Raw genomic sequence first — 16,130 nt, forward strand, 5'->3', positions numbered from 1 at the left:
AGCTAAAAAGTAGGTTGTAACAATATTAGGAACTAATTTTAAATAGGCAAAGTGGAGGGGTGCATTAATTGGGTGGGGGCATAATGACAGTATAGTTAAATAAATGTTATATGATAATAAGTGTTACAGCTTCTGTATAGGAAAAGCCATAGCATGACTGAAATATTAAATTTATTGTTCGGTGAAAATGCCTTGCAAGAATTTGTTACAAAGTAGTCCCCGAGGGCTAAAGGTACCTTTATTCAAACAAAATATTTTCCAAGGAAAAAATAAATGGTAAAAAAATAGAAATAAACCACCAAGTTACTAAAGAACCTAGACAAAGTTTTCTGCTCCAAGACATTACATCAGCAAGGAAGGAACCATCTTTCAAATCTGAAGTAATCCCTTAAAAAAAAAAAAGGAGAAAAGTCAATAGTTTCACAGAGCAGAAAGTCCTTTGGGATTATTTTGTCCTTGATCTTTTTTTATACTGCTGTAAGGGAAATCCCAACAGCCCCAAACAGCACACATGGAGAAGTCCTGCAATATCATTTCGGCTGGGAAGGAGGTCTCTCAGGGTGCCAGCACCCATTCCAAAGCTCCTTCAGTTGATGTCCCCTCAGGCTGAGTCATTGTGGCCAAAACGGGTCCATCAAGCAGCAAGTATCTGGGCTCTGAAGATTCTGAAAGAACAGAGGGAGCTATATCATCATACTGAGTCAGACCATTGGTCCATCTAACTCAGTACTGTCTATATTGATGGGTAGCAGCTCTCCAGGATTTCAGGCAAGAGTCCCTTCCTGGAAATACCAATGTTTGAACCTGGGACCTTCATGCAAAGCAGATTTGTGCCTTCCTCATGCAAACCATTTCCTTTCAATTCAGGAACGCTTTCTTCCGGCAACCTTCCCCATAGGAATTGCTACTTGCCAATTCCTCTCATGCATGAATGAGTGGCAGGTTTGTCTCCCACCTTTCTGTGCACAGCTGCAGTATTCTTCCCAGTATCAGCTACTGGGGAATCACAAGCGGGGAGAGGACTCTAACACTCAGGGTCCTGCTGGCCGCTGTGAGATCAGGATGCTGGACTAGATGGGCCACTGGCCTCATCCAGAAAGCTCTTGTGTTCAGTTGCTATTCTGGCATTCTGAGCAGACAGCAGTGAATCCACAGACTATTCCAATGGATACATAAGGAATACTTCAATACAGGAGTACTGCCAACATGAAGCCTCTCCAGCTGACAAATGGCAGACGAGTCTTCAAAACATCTCTCTGCTGGCAGCTGGGCACAGACAGGTTTGTGCGAAATGGCTCTGCAGATCTGCACGGCCAGCTCCATCATGAGGAGAAATGACACGATTGGCAATTCTGCCCTTACTGGAGGCCCTGCATACCTCATTATTGGCTACTGAACCTGCTGCCAGCACCCTTAGCTAACCACCAGGCATACCAATTCTAGAGGGCCGAGAGGTCTGCAGCCCTCTATTTGTTGGAAGTGGGCTAGGCCCCCTCAATATTGAGGGGAACTGGCTACGTCGCACGCATGACATCACATGCATCACATATTGTGCGTCGCAGCATCAATAGCCGGCTCCTCCAGAACACTCAGCTTCGCCCAGACAATGTGATGTCACACACATGACATCATACACGTGCGATACATGCTGAGCCCTCTCAGTCTTCTGACCACTCAGTGAGAGTTTCTGTCACCCCCTACACACACACACTGCCTTGCTTTGAGGAAGGGCGAGGTATTCTGGGCAGGGTGGTTGAGAGCATACATGAACCTGCCACTATGGTTAGGTATGGCAGACCAAGGCTGTAAAAGTTACTTTGGCTTCCATCGCATGCACCATTAAGTAAGCATAAGGATTATCGCTTGTGCAATGGGGCTTGGACAATGTCCTGAGTTCGGCAATATTTCTTGTAGTCTCCTCTTTACCCACCTTCCCAGTTCAAGAGAGGAATGCCTTCATACTGTCATGGATGACCCCTCTGCAGATGGGGCAGCGTCTTAGATTAGGAGCGCATTCTGTGCAAACCACTAAGTGGCCACAAGGCACCAACACGATGGACACGTCTTTGTCCATGCACACTTTGCACATGCGCTCCTCCCGCAGCCGGCGCAGCTCCTCCTCCGTGCTCACAGGAGACTCTAGCAAGAGGAAGGAGAAAGTTTCAGGAACAGCCCAAAAGAGCCGTTTTGATTGCTCGGTGCCACACGACAATCTTGCAGTCCAGAGTATCTATGTTGCGGGGGAAAGGGATTGGGCTAGAGCCCAGAAAATCTGGGGGAAATCCCTGTTCTTCTTTAAGTTTATACTGACAGATTTGTCAAGGGAAATTAGCACCTTCAGTCAACATTCTCCCACAGTGAAAATTGGTCATATGAACCCAAACACTGGAATATTTTAAGAGCCAACTAACCCTTGACAAATGGACAAAGCCCCCATACTTAAGCAATATACATTTCACAACATGGCTCTTTTGGACGGTGCTCAGTGCACTGTTTTGTGAGCAGTTTTTATTTTGCTGTGTTGCATATAGCGGAACAAATTACATTTAAAAAAATAAAATAAAAAACTAATAAAAGAACTATGTTGATACCAAGCTAACACCGACAGACTAGACTTGCTTGGCAACGATCCCCCTAAGAAATATGTTACGTCAAGTTGCATCTACTTTGTAGCCATTAGTACTATAACCTCTTAATTCTATCACTTGAAATTTTTCATACTCTTGAAGTAGTTGGGTCAAGAGTATGAGAAACTCTCAAACCACACAGACTATCCCTGCATGATAAGATTCAGAATGCTCACAGTCTCAAGGCCACAGTTTTCTACTGAGGTCAGATCCACAAAAACCACATTAAAGCCACAAACCAGCCATCAGAATAAACTCAGATATTCAGAGTTGTATCCAATGTTAGTCATAATCATTGAAATTAATGGGCATGGCCATCTGGTTTTAGTGGGTCTACTCAGAGTAGATTTTAGTTTCATGCTGGTACGGTAATTCCTAACAGTTGTGTCCAAGCCCTTTAGCATGCAAAAACATTCCCCAACAAGTGTGTTATGGGACACATGTTTATAGAGTGCATTCACAACTTCTGTTTACTGTGCCCTCGCTGCATTTCCAGCACTGGGTTCTTAATTTTTGTTCTCACAACATTGCTCCAAAATGCATATGCATCCTGTGCTTTGTTGTGAAATATTGCTATTTGATGCCTTGTTTCCTAAACTAGCTTCACACTGATTGAAGTCCTTCAGCCACTCCTAATTTGTCTCCAGCCAAGGTGGGGACACGTTTGCAGGAGGTGAAGAAGACATCTCCACCCTGCCAATACTCAAAGAGAAATGAATCAGAAACTACTTAAACTGTACTGATGTGAACAGCTGGGGAAGCACTGTGGAAACCACCAGGGAACACAACAAACCTCTTCATTGTGCTCCAAGATGGTAATGTGAAGACACCTTGGTCTCTGAGCGCTTTTGCCGGTCTTTAGATGTGTTACAGAGAAATGAGTTATTTTGCTTAGCCAAGAATTAGGCTACCTGCTCCTATCCCACCTGGCCGCTCTGCTTCACTCTCTTCCACCAACCTTACCTGGTTCATTTGGACGTCCTGTTTCTGTCTCTCTCCTCACTCTCTGACAATCTGCTTGCCTCTGAGCAGGCTCTGTGCATAAAACACGCAGAGAGAATATGACATGTATTGGGAGTCCCTGTTCACAAGGTCGGTTTCCCTACTCCAAATATATTTAGAAGCCCAAAATAGATTTTAAGAAGTTCAAGTGTTTACATGAGAACCTATAGCATCTTAACACATGTGTGAAGGACTTATTTTGTACCAAAATGGGGCTTTTGGCATGAGCCTTGCAATAGTTGAAAAAAAGGGCAGAATGATATTGGGTGCCTGGCTAGAGGAAAGGTGGAAGCCTTGGGCTCCACTGCTATGAGGAGCAAGCCCCTCTTGAGATGGCCCTGCTGTAAGATCTGGACTCCCTCCAAATTCAGGTGTAAACATGTGAATAAATCATATTTCTTAAAGCTAAGGAAAGCTAGTCCACTGTGACTATGATTATCAAAGGAACACAGACCCTGGAGTGAGCACTTGGAACCCCTCCTGGATGCTTGCCACAGCTTGGCAGAGATTGGAGGTGGCATCCAACCTTTGGAACACTATCAACAGAGGCAAGGCTGAGAAAGAGCTGAAAATTACAGAAGTACTTACCTTGGGAGCTGGTGGGATGTTGTTCAGGCCAATGTAAGTTGCCCTCCTGGAAACAAATGATATGCATCACTTTGGAATAACTGCATGTATGTGCACACTTGCACACATAAACAGACACATGCACAAGCACACACACACTCACCGGGAGTATAGGATTGATATGTGCTTCTTGAACACTGTTGATGAAGCCACTCCCTCTGGACTGCTGCAAGAATTTACACCTATAGATGTGGGACAGGAGAAGAGAAGATGAAACAGTCGCAATACTGTGACAGCCAACTGGCTTCCTTGAAAACACAGCCCCAAAATGAAACTAATGGAAAGACAGAGATTATTTGGAATATGCCCGAGTCCTTTCTCATTCCTGGATCCAGCAAGGACTCAATTGCTGGAATAGCCAGGCCAGCTTCCTGGTGAGGTAATGGCCTAAATATGGGTCATTAAGGTAACAAAGGAAGTGGCTCTGTGCCAGAGGACAAATGAGTGCCCTCTTCCCTCAACTGGCTGTTAGAAGGACAAAAGCCAGAGTTTTGGTGTGAGAGCGCTAGAAGCTAGAAGCAGGTGGGAGGCTGGAGCTTGTGAGGAAGAGACATGCTTGACTTCTGCTGGAATCCAAGGCTATCGCTAAGGGAGAAGCACGGCCTTCTTGGAGTGTTAATGCTGTGAGCCCTGCCAATGTAGGCTCAAGTTGTATGTATGTGCAAATAAACAACATATCCTAAAGACACCACAGTCTCCGCTGTCCCTCATTCTGATGAAACAGAACCCTAGGTAAATGCCTAGACCCCCTGGATTCTCACACAGCTCAGAGATTGAGGTGGCATGCAACAATACTAATGAGACTATTGGTCCAAAGAATTTAGTATGTATGTAAGTGGAGAAAAGAGAATCAGTTAATATAGCAAGTGGCCTTTCTTCTTTGCAGAGACAGTTCCGCCTAGGGTCTGGCAGGATGAAATGGGTACTTAGCTGAGGACTTTTCCCAGTTCTGCCAGCAAATAATTTTAATTAAATAAAGCCACACTTTCACTTTTGATTCCAGCTTCACTCTCCTTGCAGTGTCCAAAAACACCACCTTAACTTTCAAACCTCTGTAACAGGAAGCACTTGTATCGTTCTCTGAAAACCTTCTTGCCATATGACATCTTTGCCAGCCTGGTTTCTACCTGCAGAGTTGACAGCAGTGTGCTGAAATGCCAGTCACTTAAGCTGAAACAGCTGCACTTAAGTGTGTGTGCTTCTGGTCTAGTTAATAGATCCCCTTTCCAGTCTATGCACTGGGATAATGGGCAGGTGGGAACGACATTCAATGGCATGGTCATCAGATACTCTTAGATACACACACTTGCTTCCCAATTCAATGGGACTTACTTCCAGGTTTGCAGCTCAAGCCTAGCAAGGGCAATTTTCACAGGTGCTTCTGGAAATGTTCACATTTTTGTCACCTATGGGCCAATTTTTGGGTTACATTTCCATTTGTCACCTATGGCTGATTCATGGGTAACATCTGTTTAATATACAGATGTGTTTTCAATGAGGCAAAACGCAAGTATCATAAAAAGATATTCTTTTTTTGAAAAAATAGAGTGTCAGAATTTGTTGCTGCTCTCCATCTCATGAAAAACTGGGTTTGATACCACAAAGCATGTAGCAAGAATCTAAAATCCAAACTCATATAGGAATAACAGTGATACTCCAAGCATCATAGATAGCATTTACTTTTACTTCAAGTCATTTCACCATCAGTCATAGCACATCACCAAAGTGGACTTCACTTGCGCTCAGACTGTGACATTTTGGCTTTCTGTCCTCCCTTTGAACTGTTGACTCAGATTGTATAACAAAATGCTTTGGGAATTTTCATTATTTTCCAGAAGTCATTTGCCACACAGGAGGAGGAGGAGAGGGTGTGTGCTGATCAAAGAAAAAAACAACCCCAGCCATAATAATGATAATAATATTACTATAATAATAATAGTGTGTTAATCAGGAAGGGGGGAAAATACCTGTGTTTGCAGCTGCAAATATGTGAAATGGTTTAGGAACTTTGTTGCTACACTTCTACATAAAAAAGCCAGCCAGCAGTGACCTCTTGCACAGAATGCAAAAAGGATGCAGAATAGCAAGCTGGTGAGTATTCAGGGGGAACTGCAATGCGTATCCATTCAGTCCAGTGTGTTCACTAGACAGTCAGGGGGTCTGTGCCTTTCTAGCAGAAATCATGTGCAATTAAGCTAGGTCTCTCTCCTTTCAAAGCAGGAAAAGAATGCTAGCATCTGAACTCTTAGGCAACAATTGGAAAATCCTATCCTTGTAAACACTGAATATCTACTTGTGGGCACAGGTTTCCTGAACATGCAAGGTTATTGTTTAACAAGAGTTTCCAAGTTGAATCTGGGAAAGTTGGCATCGCCAGTTAACTTGCTATTGTCCTGTGGGATGTTACTAGCTATACGCAGGAGGTTTGTGAATCCACATATTAATTGTTCTCTGTTCCTGAAAGATGGGGGTGTGTTTGTGAGTGTGTGAGGGACAAATAGGGATGTGTTACCTTGGAAACCAAACAGCATGCTCCATCCATGGGTCATCTCCACGCTCCCAGTTCCTCAAAGCGCCATCACAGTAGAAACACCGCACAAAATCCCCCTGGCCTGAAAACAGCCATGGCAAGAGGTCTCATGTTAATCACTTAAAAGCTGAAACAGCTGCAGGGGCCCACCAACCTTCTGGGGCCAGGGGACACATTTGAAATTTTGAGAAAGTGACATGGGCACTGGCCGAATGTCTTCTGGGCGGGGAGAGAGGGGGGTGGAACAACGAAAAATTGCTGCCATGCCTAAAAAGAAAATCAAATCAAATAATAGGGGAGCAGAATAAGGCACCTACATCAACCACCACTGCAGTTGCTCACAGAAAGCAGTTCTTTGCTCCTCTCCTCTGTGGGCATTCAATGTAATGTGGACATGTTAAAGGGTGTATGTTCCAAAGTGCAAGAGGTTAACCCAATGCAAACAGAAGCGAAGCAAGAAGACTGGTCTCTCTCATATTGTGGCTTTCCAAGGAGATATTTACGGAGGCTTTTTGTGGGCACCATAGGGGATACTGCTGGGCAAACTGGCACTTGTGGGCACCACATTGGCAACCACCACAGAGAATGTGCATACTTCATATTAGCTGCACACTGACACTCCATGATGATGCTGATACCTTACAGCAGGGCAAGGGAACCTTTCTGGCCCCATGGGCCAGATCCTTCTCAAGATCAGCCTTGTTGGCCAACTTTGGCAAGTGGATGGAGTTGACCAACTGTCCATCACATGATGTCACAATGACAACATTTGCAGAGTGCTTTGAAGTCGCAAGTGCTGTTAAATGGGAGGTTTGCCCCTCGCCCATCATTTTTGCAGGGGATTCTACACTGGTTTGCTAAAATGGGGGAGGGAGAATCCATACTGGCAGCACTCCCTGGTTGGGACTGGAGACAGGGACAGGAAAGAGGAATAGCACCTCTGCATAGATGTTCCTCCACTCAACCCAACCAAGAGCCCCACAGCACCAAAGCCCCCATATACTCCAGGCAGAGTATCCTACCTTCCATGAGGAGCATGGGGTTTCAATCCTGGAGGTGCTGCTTTTGCATTTGGGGAAAGCTCTTGTGAAGCAGCACCCCATAGAATCAAAAACCGCACCCATCTCAAACCAGAGCAGCACTTTCACAAAGGAATTTCAGGCTGCCACCACTCTTGCTTGAGCTTCCCAAAACTTCTGAAAGTTAAATGCTTTATCAGCACTGGTTTTATTTATTCATTCTTCATATAACTTTTTTTAACATTTGATATCTTTTGTTCTTTGCGAACAGCTTAGGGGGAACTGCTTCATTCTAGAAAGCTGTATATAAATTTCATTAAGACAATAATAATAATATAAAAAAGCATAACCCCTTTTTTCCAGTTGTTACGTGCTTACATACCTGTGTAGAAAAATCCTGCTCTGGCGAGTGACTCTGGAGTCACCCGAGCAGAAGCTGGCCAATTTTCAAAAGTCACCAGGCGATCTCCTTCTGTCTCCATATCTGGGTATTCTGGTTGAAAGTCTACAGTAGCCTCTTCCATGCTTAAGTTTTGCAACATGCCAAGGAACTGTCCATCCACAGCATCTTGGAGGCCCTCAGCCTGAAACATCTCTTGGTTTCCTACATCCTTCCCCTGGATGAAAGAGCAGCTTGGGAAGAACTTCTTGTGCTCTGCCTTGGGGTCATCCTCAGCAACCCAGTCAAACAACACCCCACCGCAGCAAAAACATTTCACCCTGTCCTCAGGCCCAATGAAAAAGAAGCCAGCAGCGGCCAGGTCAGCTGGGGAAGTAGGAAAGCTCTCCGACCAATGCTGGAAAGTCTGTAGGCGCCTCTCCTCAAATCGCATGCTGGACTGGGACAGCCAGGGACGTCTGTTCCTAGATGCTCTTGCAGATGAGCTGTCCTCCATGTCCCTCTTCATTGAAAGGATATTAGCCATTATATTATCGACAAGCTGGTTGATTTCAATGGAAGTCTGCCTCCAATAAGTAGCCTGCATCCCTTAGCTCTCTCTGGCTCAGCCTCCTGCGAATTCTGGAAAGCTCTTGAACTCAGAAAAGCCACACAGACTCCCAAACAGCAGGCAGGCACAAGGTTCTGGCTTTTCTACAGCCTGCTGATTTGGTAGTTGCAGCAGTACAATTGCTGCCCTTCCACCTGGACAGAGAACAAAAAGTTTTACAGGAAGACAAGGGGGTGGGGGGACATTTGTGTGTTTTGGTGAAAAAGAGGAATTCATCAGTGGCTTAAAGTGGAGGCAACAAATTTGTGCAATAACTCTTTTTTTACACTGAATGCATCCATTAATTCTGGGCATTGTAACAGCAGGACAAAAAGGAGGAGTCAGTGACTTATTTAATGACTAAACAAACATTTGGTTCCATTTGCAGAGACAGGAAATGCAAAAGATCAATTTTAAATATCAAAGCTTCCAACTCACTGGTCCCATTTACAAAAACCTCTCTGTTACAAGTTACATTTGACAGCCAAATTGTCATCTACAGTGCCACTTCCCCTTAAGTATAGCTGATAATTAGGTGGGATGCGTTAATGGACTTGCTCCAGCCAACATCAGGCAGTGAAGATAGAGATGCTTGGGGAGAAAGGCAATCGACTTGTAATCTCTTGCACGCAATTGTCAAGGAAGTCAACTTTGTGGGGGCAAGATGAGATCACCCAATCTGCAGTTCTGAGATTATTTTGTTCCCACAACCACCCAAAACAGAGGTTCAAGTCAATGATGAAAGTGTTAAGAGGGCTTTCTGGCATCAAATACTAATGATTTGTACAAGAACAATGAGCCAATTAAGCCAGAATAAATGTGAATACAAGACAAAATGATAATTCTGAAAGCTCATGTGCTTTTTCTTTCTTTAAAGGGCAGGGGGAGATAATCTGTGACCTTTCAGATATTGCTGGACCACAGCTCCCATCACCCTTGAACATTAACCAGGCTGTCTGAGGCTGATGTGGGTTGTGGAAACATCTGGAGGGCCAGAGGTTATCTCCCCCCCAGCTCAAAAGTCTATAAGTGTATAGTGCAGCAGGTCCTTAAAAGAGGCATCTCCCTAATTTCCCATGCCTACACAGGAATGCCTTTAGTGCAGTGCATAGTAGTTATAGTGCCGTATCAGACTATGCAGCTTAGCAGCACAAAGCTCACTCTCTTCACAATCATGCAGCCACACAAATCTATAGTTGCAGGTTTTGAAGACTTTTTATTTATTAGTTATATCCCACATTTTTCTTCAAGGCAGAATACATGGTTCCCCTGCTGCCTCAATTAATCTCCACAACAATCCTCTGAGGCAAGTTAGGCTGGGAGGCAGCAACTGGTCCAGATCACCCAGTGAGTTTCATGACCAAGTGGGAATTTGAAGCCTGGTCTCCCAGGTGCTAGTGAGACACACTTATCATTGCACCCTACATCTTAAGGCTTCATTGTTGTTTGCAGGTATAGCAATCCTGTTTTATAGACTGTAGAGGATAGGAACAAATTTTAAGAATTGTATGATCACTCAACCCACATCAGAGAAATATGTAAACCGCTGCCTTGTAGGGTTTAGTGTTACATAGGTTTTCTGAAAACGGTTTTCATTACCCATTTTGTTTCTGTATATGTGATACGTAACTGAGTTATGATTCCTTCTTTGCTTTTTAACTCACTTCCTTTTTTTAAGGGAGGGGTTTACAACAAGTAGCCGAGCTTCCCAATGAACATGATAAGGCAGTGGTTCCCAATTAGATAATTACTGAGGACCCCCTAATTTTAAAAAGCCAAGCCACTGGCCCCCTTCTTTTGAAAGTTTTGATAATTCTATGGTAGCTACCTCTACAAAGCATTTTTTAAAAACAAAATGTGGGGCAGCACTAAAACAGACCATAAATTTGAGATATTACCATGCAAAAATAACAAAAAAAAGTTGGGGGGAGGCAAAGAATGGGGACATGGACCCCCTGGGTGTTTTCTGCGGAGCTCTAAATTGGAACCACTAAGATAGGGGATTATTTGAGGGTTAGCACCCTGTGTAAAATGAGAGAAGCCAGACCAGCACATCTTCGAGCTCAGTTGCTACCTGAAGATTGCCAGCCATTTCTACCCCTCCTTTTCCCATTAACATGATAAAATATATCATGGCGTATACTCAGATAGGCAAAACGTATCTGCACAATAAATAAGCTCTGTAAAGCTCAAGCAAATAAACCAAACCTCAGGACCAAGTTAATATCCACTACTGTACTTAAAGCCTCTAAATATTCAAGAGCATTATTACAACTACACACCTCAATACATTTTGTTGTTACGTATGCATGCAGGGTACTTACTTAACCAGAACAAACTGGAAGATCACTCAACCACAAAGCAGAGAACAAGTGTCTAACACTGGCTTTTGGGGCTCCTTTACCTTCCAATCTCCACCCAAGCAATTAACCAATTTGTGCCTTGAATCAAACATTTAAAGCTGCAAGCAGTTTGTAACCTGACCGAAGCAAAAAACCTGATAAGCCAGTGCGGTACACAGACATACACTGGAGTGTAGAAACCACCATCCCGTGGAGACATAGGTTCAGTTCTTCACTCAGGCAAGAAGCTCAGTGAAGTAGCTTTGGACACAAAAAGGGGAGTGGGAGGCAGAAGGATGCGTGAACAGGGCGGAACAGAAATGTGATAATAAATAAGATGCTCGTTCCCCTTGCTTGCCACTTCAGAGCTCGATCTCTCATTTGTGTTTGCCTTATTCTGAATAAGTTTAGTAGCAGTGCCATCCAGATGCCCAAACTCTGAACCTTTATGGAGGAGACCAGTCGAAGGGCAGATATTTGGATGTAGCAAGACGTGTGCATGAGTTGGTTAGAGAATGGGGTGATAATGCCAGGGTTGCAAATTCGATCCCTGTATGGGACAGCTGCATGTTCCTGCATTGCAGGGGGTTGGATGAAATGATCCTCAGGGTCCCTTCGAACTCTACAATTCTATGAATGCCCTCCTCGCCCCTCATCGGGGGGGGGGGGGGGCTCCTTTAACAATTAAAGAACAAATGGGTGTGGTGATTTATTTTCTTTAAACCAACCCTCTTACTCTCACACAAGGTTTTTTTGTGACAGTACTCACATGTACAGAGTACCAGCCACACTATGTGCATTTGTTAAATGGCCAGGTTTTAAAATATACTCCAAAAGCAAGCAATACTCATATGATCAGGATTGCCTTTAAGATACCCCTAATTTAAAAAAACAAACACATATGGATTCACTGGTTTAAGGTGATAGCAAGTACCTATTAAACTCTGTATTGGTTGGGATCCAGGTAATTAAAGGAAGGCCTCCTCCCACATCAACCTCCCTAGACATCTATAAAATCAGTTTCAGGCTTCGGGGGCTTGGCTTCCTCCTCCCCCCCCCCCCCTTGGTAGTAGATAAGCAGTACAAAGAGAAAGCAGTCTTTTACCAGTAACAGAAATGTTTAATGAATGCAGCAAAAGCACAAGCGGCCATTCTTGGAGTGCAGATGCTCCCAATGAAGGTTCTGCCCACTTCCCTCTAGTCACGTCCGTCCTCTCTTCTCCTAGCCACCTGTTCTCTCAACAACTGAGCCTTTTGTGAAGCCACCTTAACTAATCCCCTAGCCGTGGGACTGAGAGGCTGCACATCTTCCAGTGAGAATCGGCTAGCTCGCTCTCTTCCCGTTCTTCTTCTTACTGTTCACCTCCCAGTTCTGCCCAACTATCATCTTCCAAGCTGTGCCCCTCAACAAACCATTGTTCCAAATCAACACTACTGCCCTGCTCCTGTGGAGTTTCAGGATCCTGGCCATGAACAGGGGGAGAGGTAGGCTCCCACCATTCCTCATAGTTGTACTCCTCAGCCTGGTCTCTGACAATCAGAAGGTTTGGGCAGAGTGATTTAGAAGCTCGTGCATGGACTGATCGGCCGCAGGGCTGTGCAATCTAAGGCTACTGGGGGGAGTCACTTCACCATTCCTTGAGGACTTCCAAGTGGCGGATAGAAATGCATGAATTGTATGCATATATTGCTTGCTGCTTAGGAATGAAATCATCTTCTCACTCGTGTTTTGTATTGTTTCTGAATCTTTTTAAAAAGAACCATTTTACATTTGGAAAGACACCCCCCCGAATGTTGCCCAAAATGGAATGCGATCCTCAGGTTGGAGAGAAAAAAACCCCAAAATATTAATTACCCCATCTTTCCCCAAATAGGTTTATCCTTTAGGTTCCAGGCAAAGTCTTGCGTGGCGAGTTCCTGCCCCCCACCAAGATAAATAAACACACGAGACACCATAATTAAGGTTAATTGGGCGAATTAGGCCACAACTTTATTGAATTCAGGAATGAGAGGCATTGGCTTAGGCATTGGTCCTATCGACTATCCGGCTCCAGCCCATTTGCTGGAGACACGGGGAAGGGTTAACACTAATCGGGGGAGTCTCCCGCCGAGGCACGTCGACTAGGAGCTCCCCCGGGTCACCGCTCTGGGGCGTGCCTTTGGCCCACACCTCCATAGGCTTCGGACAGGGCCACGCCCCCCGGAGTCCTTTAACGGACCACCCTTCGTTCACTGGGGGGAGGTGATGGCGTTCTTCCCCCCCACATCCTCTTAACCCCTTCTTACCAATGCCTACCGCCAATGCCGAAGAGTTATGACGAGTTGCTACGAGGTAGGCGAAAAACCAAAAGGCTGTAAGTTGCCAAGTGGGAAAAATTCCTACCATGCCCCTTGCGGCGACAGACCGAAGTCCATAGCAAAGTCAGACCTACCTAAAGCCCAACTAAAGGGAGGGAGGGTGGGAAAACGTGGGGGCTAGCCCTCTCCGCTCCGGCCCTAAATAGGGCAAGCCACGCCCCCCCAGCCAGCCGATTGGCTGGCTGGGAGGCGTGGACGGACGGGATTCCCCTGTTCTCGCGGGGGCTGAAACCAGCCCCCGCTCACGTGGGAAGGGCGTGATGCCCGCAACCCCACCTCCTGGGGCAGGCCCGGAAGTGGCTTTGCAAGTATTTTTCAGCACCACCTTCCAGTTATGACATTTATTGGCTTTTTTATGTTGCTGTTTTTATTTGCTGTTATAAGCCTACCCTGGGACCTTTTGGATAAACAGCAGTCTATAACATTGAAACAAACAAGCCTAGTTAAGGCTGCGAAGAAACCTTTTGCGCAAAGGTTTCCTCTGGATTCCCCAAACTTTGGCACTCTGGTCTGTCCCCTAGTGCAGACAGCAGCTCTGAACTCACTGCTTGTGCTTTGAACCATTGGGAGCTCTGCAAAACCTTCGCTGAAGCTTTGTGTGTGTCACACGTTGACAAGAAAGCCCAGGGTGGGATGCAATGGAATCACCAAGGGGAGGAAAGCCTCCTGAAACTCAGGGAAGGGTAACAAAGCCTGTTGTGAACTGACTGGTGATGGGTGAAATGAAGGGTCGTCTGTGGCCTCAGCCCAAACACATCATCCTGCCTTATTGCAACTCATGTATACAAAGTACTCTTCATTTAGTTGCATTTGACAGGCCTTTGAAAGTGGGCTTTTTGGAGGTTGGTGAGGTTTCTGCATTACTTCCATCAATCCCTTTGTGGCAGGAGTCAGCTTGCTTCTACGGTGTGTCTCAGAAGAACCAGTTCTTTTCTATACATTCATTCTTCAACAACAAATGATAATAATAATAATCCTTTGCTACTGACATTGGATCTGTAAAGAATCCCTATAGTAAAGAATGTGTTGAAGGTTTGATGCATCACCCATCTATTCCCATGGAGACCTTTATTCAGAAGCAAGTCCCATTAAGTTAAATGGAATTCACTCCCAGGTGTGTATAATTGCAATTAATTTGTTGTGACACAGCAGAACCAGATGTTTGGTGCTGTGTCTTTAATTTCCCGGTTAGTGCCAGGAATTTGGCCAAAAAAGGGTGAGCGTGAGATTTGAGTAAATGCGGTATTTTGTAGTATGATTGTGGAACACCCACAAAGTGTAAAGCAACACAGCTGCGCAAGAACACAAATTGTTCCCAACTATATAATGACAAATGAGCCTTTTACATAGCTACCTTACTTATGTATAGAAACATTCAACAGGAGGGGTGAACTTGCAGCATCAAGTGATGCTCTTGCCCTCACTTTGAAAGTAAAAATGTGTGTGTGTATAGAGCAGGGCCGGATTTGGGTTTGATGAGGCTTTAAGCTATTGAAGGTAATGGAGCCCTTTATATGTCAGCTGTCCTTTTGTCAACAACAAACTGTCGCATTTTATCTGTGTTGAATATATGCTATATGGTAATTTATGGACCTAATAGGTATCCAAAGCCATTTGCACATAACAAATAGGAGCCTACACAACACAAAACACTGTTGCCTTATGTAGGTTTTATTTTATTTGTTTTTTAGCTTATATTTTGGAAATGTACATCCAGGGTTTTTTTTTCCTTTAATTTTTTTGGGGGGCCACCAAGAGAGTGGGACCCTATACACTGAAATGTTTAAATGCTTTTCTGAGTGCCCTGGAATCTCCCCGCCCCACTTGCCATCCTCTCCTCCTGCCAGACCCTTGGAAAATCAATAACCACCGAGGAGGGACCAGTCGACGTGCATTTACTTCTGCCATTTTGGGTGCGCCAAAACCCCGCTCCCTGCCAGGGAACGTACCCAGAAGTCGGTGGCTGCGTCATGGCTCCCGTTCCTTAAATATCGCCGCCTGCCGTGTCTCGCCCGCCTTTCTTCCCTTCGCGGTGCAACGTGTGAAGAGCCCCTCATTACACGTGAAGCAGGGCGAGGGGGGCCGGGAGGCTGCCGCTTCCTCCACGCCAGAAACTCAACAGGCGAAGCTTCTGGCGCCAACGGCCGCCGCGCGAGCAGCACCTGTTGGATTTCTGCCTGCGGGGACAAACCGCCCGAGCCACGCCATGGGGCAGCAGCGGCATACGAAGACTTAAGGGGTCGGCAACCCCCTGTGTGTCAAAGGAACAACTAGCCATCCCCCCCGGCCGCCCTCATGAGGTAAAAACAACAACCGGCCATCCCGCCTCTCCTCAGCGTTTTCCCTCCTTCTTATTGGCTCCTCGATTACAATAAGGCCCGCCTCCTGTCAATCACGCCTCCCTGCAGTCAAACGACGGCGGGCTGGGCGGGAACTTAAAAAAAAACGGGGCCCGGGTGGAAAAATGGGCGGAGCCTGATCCGCGGAACGGCAGCCGCCGCCGCCGCCACTCTCGCAGCGCATGCGCAGCAGATGATGCGTTTGCTCATTTCCCCCTCCTCCCCTTCCCTCTCGGGTTAGCGTGAGAGGCTGGGGGTGGTTCTTTTTCTCCCCTCGTCTCCTCCCGGCATGCCCCG

General features: G+C 45.6%; 1 protein-coding gene across 1 annotated transcript; it reads right to left on the reverse strand.

The window, feature by feature from the left end:
* Positions 1–221: 221 nt before the first annotated feature.
* Positions 222–15,976, reverse strand: BIRC7 (baculoviral IAP repeat containing 7). Its single transcript, XM_083744642.1, has 8 exons — positions 15,444–15,976; positions 8,188–8,949; positions 6,769–6,868; positions 4,360–4,438; positions 4,218–4,263; positions 3,591–3,662; positions 1,931–2,139; positions 222–665 (listed from the first exon to the last, which is right to left on the reverse strand). The coding sequence occupies exons 2-7, from the start codon at positions 8,789–8,791 to the stop codon at positions 1,940–1,942; spliced, it is 1,101 nt and encodes a 366-aa protein (XP_083600768.1). The 5' UTR covers positions 8,792–8,949; positions 15,444–15,976; the 3' UTR covers positions 222–665; positions 1,931–1,939.
* Positions 15,977–16,130: the final 154 nt, after the last annotated feature.

The sequence above is a fragment of the Podarcis gaigeae genome, assembly GCF_964106915.1.
Source record: "Podarcis gaigeae genome assembly, chromosome: 6".
Classification (NCBI taxonomy): Eukaryota; Metazoa; Chordata; class Lepidosauria; order Squamata; family Lacertidae; genus Podarcis; species Podarcis gaigeae.

What these genes read in the sequence shown, in the direction of transcription:
- BIRC7 (XM_083744642.1), bottom strand. Translation starts at nt 8,791, where the DNA reads ATGCAGGCTACTTATTGGAGGCAGACTTCCATTGAAATCAACCAGCTT. An exon ending in ACATCCCACCAGCTCCCAAG is followed by an intron (nt 3,663 to 4,217) that starts GTAAGTACTTCT and finishes TTTTATGCACAG; the next exon opens with AGCCTGCTCAGAGGCAAGCA. An exon ending in AGGACGTCCAAATGAACCAG is followed by an intron (nt 2,140 to 3,590) that starts GTAAGGTTGGTG and finishes TCCTCTTGCTAG; the next exon opens with AGTCTCCTGTGAGCACGGAG.